The following is a 3,431-nucleotide window of genomic DNA, read 5'->3' as shown; positions in this document are numbered from 1 at the left end:
TTCCAATCCCTCTACTAAAACTTGTAGAAGGGTTTCTTTGACAACAACTCTCATGAGTACTAATCAGAAAAAAAAACTCTCATGAGAGTCAACCCCACAGAATAATGGGAATTCGAATTCCCAAAAACATTGCCCTTAAATTAAGGCCAATGGAGGCTACACTGACGTACCCAAATTTATAGGTGGCAATTCGAAGTGAACAAATACCAACCAAATATTCCAACACACAACAGGACAAACCAAATCAATACTAGGCCAAGTAGAAATGACTATCTAGAAGAAAGATATTTCCAGTTATCATAATGTACAATGAAATGGATATCCCCTGAACATGCATCCAAATGGATAAAGCAATATCAAGAAGCCAGACAGCATGAAAAAGCCGTATAATCAAAGTAAAAATTAGAAACTAAGATCATTCTATACAAGATTAGATGTGCAAAAATATAGTCATTAAGAATAAAACATGAATTCAGTTAGCAATGTGCTATGTGTACTGATCTCTAAGAAAATCAACTGCATCCTTAATGATGATATGATTAATGCAGTAAATAACCTTTGGTTTGACTGAATCAATTTGCATCAGTATTTTTCCGGAAAATGTACGTCCAAAAACATAAACGCAAGAGCAATCCAATAGGATGTAGTTACAAGTACCTGCAGCATAAGAGTACTCCACACAGCGAACTGGAGCATCATGACGCCCCAGAACATCCTCCTTTGACGAAGTAAATGATAATCTGGGATAGTTATTTGAGCATGTTTCTTTTAGTCTTACTAAATCTTGACATAACTGATAATAACAGGAGGGAATCAACGATACATTTTTTATTCACAAACAACATTCAGATAGTAATGTCGCTACTCTTGCCTGCCAGCATTCAATTGACAACAAATCAAAATATGGGCACATTGCTCGTAAGTCTTACATGAAGCACTCAAATTAAGACTCATGCACCACTAATAATCTTAAGGGGGACTGGACAATTTTCCCACCATAAATATTTTTATGTGTGATTCTGCAACAAGGTCTAATCAGCATACAATTTATATAATGATCAGGACCCAGAACTCATCGACCCTTGAGATGTTGATGTGTCTTCATCACCATGCGTCTTCTCCTAGGGACGCGTTGCAGCAGGTGCCTTGACGCCCACAGGAGGCTGGGATGATCCAATTTTTACTCTTTCGAGATGCAGTCGTTGTGTGTTTGTTCGGCTCAAGCCATGGCCCCCTCGTGGGTTTGTATGTGTGTGCTCTTGAGCCATGGCCCTTTCGTGGGTTTGTGTGTTTGTTCAGCTCTTGAGCCACGGCCCCCTCATGGGTTTGTATCCGTGAGTGTGCACTTGAGCCGTGGCCCCTTGTGTGTGTGTGTGTGTGTGTGTGTGTGTGTGTGTGTGCACGCCCGCGTTTCTGCACGTTGAACTTCTTTTACAAACTTAATTGGTTCACTCTTTCTTTGTAGTTAAGTGATAATGTTTGGTATAATCAATCTCTTTAAAAGAAACTATCCGGGAAGATGCCTCTTTAAAAGAAAATCAATCTCCACAGCTATAACATATCTACAGCCCTATCTTGTAATTTGAGTACTACCAATAACTTGCTAAGTGCTAAGTAGCACTAACAGATAAAAACATTGAAGTAAATCAGAGTTACTAAATGACAGTTAGTGAAATTGCTTCTTTATATGCACTTCCCACCTTATGGCGCTGGAACTAGTGTATGTGGCAACATACATGCACCTATATCCAAGCAACTAGGTCCCTTTCATAGATTGTTTTTACAACACAAACCTTATAGAGAGCGTTCACCAAAAATAAAAAATGAATCACATCGCTTCCTCACCAACGAAACACAGCCTAGGCATCCCGTACTGGTTGCAGATCTATAACCCAATCGATTACACGAACGGCCCAGCCAACTCCACAAATCGAATGCAAAAGGCGCAGAAAACAAAACACAACAGCCCTCACCTCCGCACGGTGTGGTCGGCGCCAGCACTGAACCCCGAGGAGTCGTCGTGGAAGCAGCAGTCGAGCACAGGCCCGGGGTGCGCGAACTCCCCTTTGAGCAGATTCGCCTCGGCGTCGTATAGCCGAACCGTCTGGAACAGAGCGCAAGCACCCAAACGAGGTCAGATCGGCCGGATCAGGCGGCTAGGGTTTACCACGCCTTGCCGGAACGGAGGGGGAGCGCGCGGCGGCTGACCTTGTCCCAGGAGGAAACGAGGAGGTGGTCGCTGTGGTTGGAGAAACGGAGGTTGGAGATGCCGTCCGACGGCGGGTTGGCGAGCTCCCTGCCGCTGCCCATAGCTGAGGCTGCTGCGCCGGGTGCGTCGCTCATGGTGGGAGGGGGGAGGAAAAGGAATCGGGTCGGGTATTTGGTGCAGGGGGGCGGAAACGGTGGGGGGATTCGAAATTTGAATCCAGAACGGGCGGAGCGAGGAGAACGGGAGGGCGGCGCGGAACGGGGAACGGAGGCTGCGGGAGGAAAAAGAAGGCTGGAGAAGATGCCATTGCGTCATAGCCTGGATTTTCTCTCTTTGATTTTTTAGCACATCGTGGACTTTTCCTTTTTTTTTGAGGGGTTCGTGGACTTTTCCTTGAGAGAGCTTCGGCGCACATGTATCCGCTTTGTGGGCCGGCCCAGCAATTCGCCACGCTGGCTCGCTCCTTCCCGCAGTCTCTCGTGCGATCGGATTTTTTTTTTTGCTCGCTTCTTGTTTACGATCGTCTCCTGGTGTTGTCGGTCTGAACTCTGTAGTCTCAGAGAAAACCTATTTTTTCTGTTAGTTTTAAATTTTCTGGTGAAATAAAAAAAGAGTGTGGGTTCTAAAAAAAGTTCATGGATGTGGAAAATTTTCATGGAATTCAAAAAGTTTGCTGAATTCGAAAAAAAAACTCATGGAATTTGAATGATGTTTGTGAACAATTTTCAACAAATGCGCAAATTTGAAAACAAATCATAGTTTGGAACAAAACCTGAATTTAAAAAATTACATATTTTTTAAAAAAATACATATTTTTTAAAAAAAACATATTTTTTTAAAAAAATACATATTTTTTTAAAAAAAACATAACATTTGAAGAAGGTTCAGGAATTTGAAAACGTTGTCGAATTTGAAAAAAAAACAAAAAATTGAAAAAGTGTTCGTGAATCTGAAAAAAGTTCTCAAATTTGAAACAAGTTTATAAATTTGAAAAAAAATTGTAAATTTGAAAAAGGTTCACAATATTGGAAAAGGTTTTGTGAATTTTAAAAGTTTAAATATTTGAAAAAGGTTCACGAGTTTGAAAAGTTCATAAATTTGAAAAAAGCATGAATTTGAAAAGGTTCACAAATTTGAAAAAAAAATCATGGATTTGGAAAAAGTTCACAAAATTAAATAATATACACAAATTTGGGAAACATTCATGAATTTGAAAAAACAG

At 41.1% G+C, this 3,431-nt stretch overlaps 1 protein-coding gene across 1 annotated transcript; it reads right to left on the bottom strand.

Annotated features, from left to right (window-relative positions):
• Nucleotides 1-25: 25 nt before the first annotated feature.
• Nucleotides 26-2,509, bottom strand: LOC125554062 (mitotic checkpoint protein BUB3.2-like). Its single transcript, XM_048717679.1, has 3 exons — nucleotides 2,209-2,509; nucleotides 1,974-2,104; nucleotides 26-740 (listed from the first exon to the last, which is right to left on the bottom strand). Exons 1-3 carry the CDS (start codon nucleotides 2,341-2,343, stop codon nucleotides 488-490), a joined length of 519 nt encoding a protein of 172 aa, XP_048573636.1. The 5' UTR covers nucleotides 2,344-2,509; the 3' UTR covers nucleotides 26-487.
• Between the last annotated feature and the right edge of the window lie 922 nt (nucleotides 2,510-3,431).

The sequence above is a fragment of the Triticum urartu genome, chromosome 4 (genome assembly GCF_003073215.2).
Source record: "Triticum urartu cultivar G1812 chromosome 4, Tu2.1, whole genome shotgun sequence".
Taxonomy (NCBI): Eukaryota; Viridiplantae; Streptophyta; class Magnoliopsida; order Poales; family Poaceae; genus Triticum; species Triticum urartu.
This window is presented reverse-complemented; position numbering and strand designations above follow the sequence as displayed.

Bases quoted from the DNA above. Each gene is read 5' to 3' on its own strand.
- LOC125554062 (XM_048717679.1), bottom strand. From the start codon at position 2,343: ATGAGCGACGCACCCGGCGCAGCAGCCTCAGCTATGGGCAGCGGCAGG. The intron at 2,105-2,208 runs GTCAGCCGCCGC...GCTCTGTTCCAG, and splicing joins TCGTTTCCTCCTGGGACAAG to ACGGTTCGGCTATACGACGC. The intron at 741-1,973 runs GTGAGGGCTGTT...TAACTATCCCAG, and splicing joins GCCGACCACACCGTGCGGAG to ATTATCATTTACTTCGTCAA.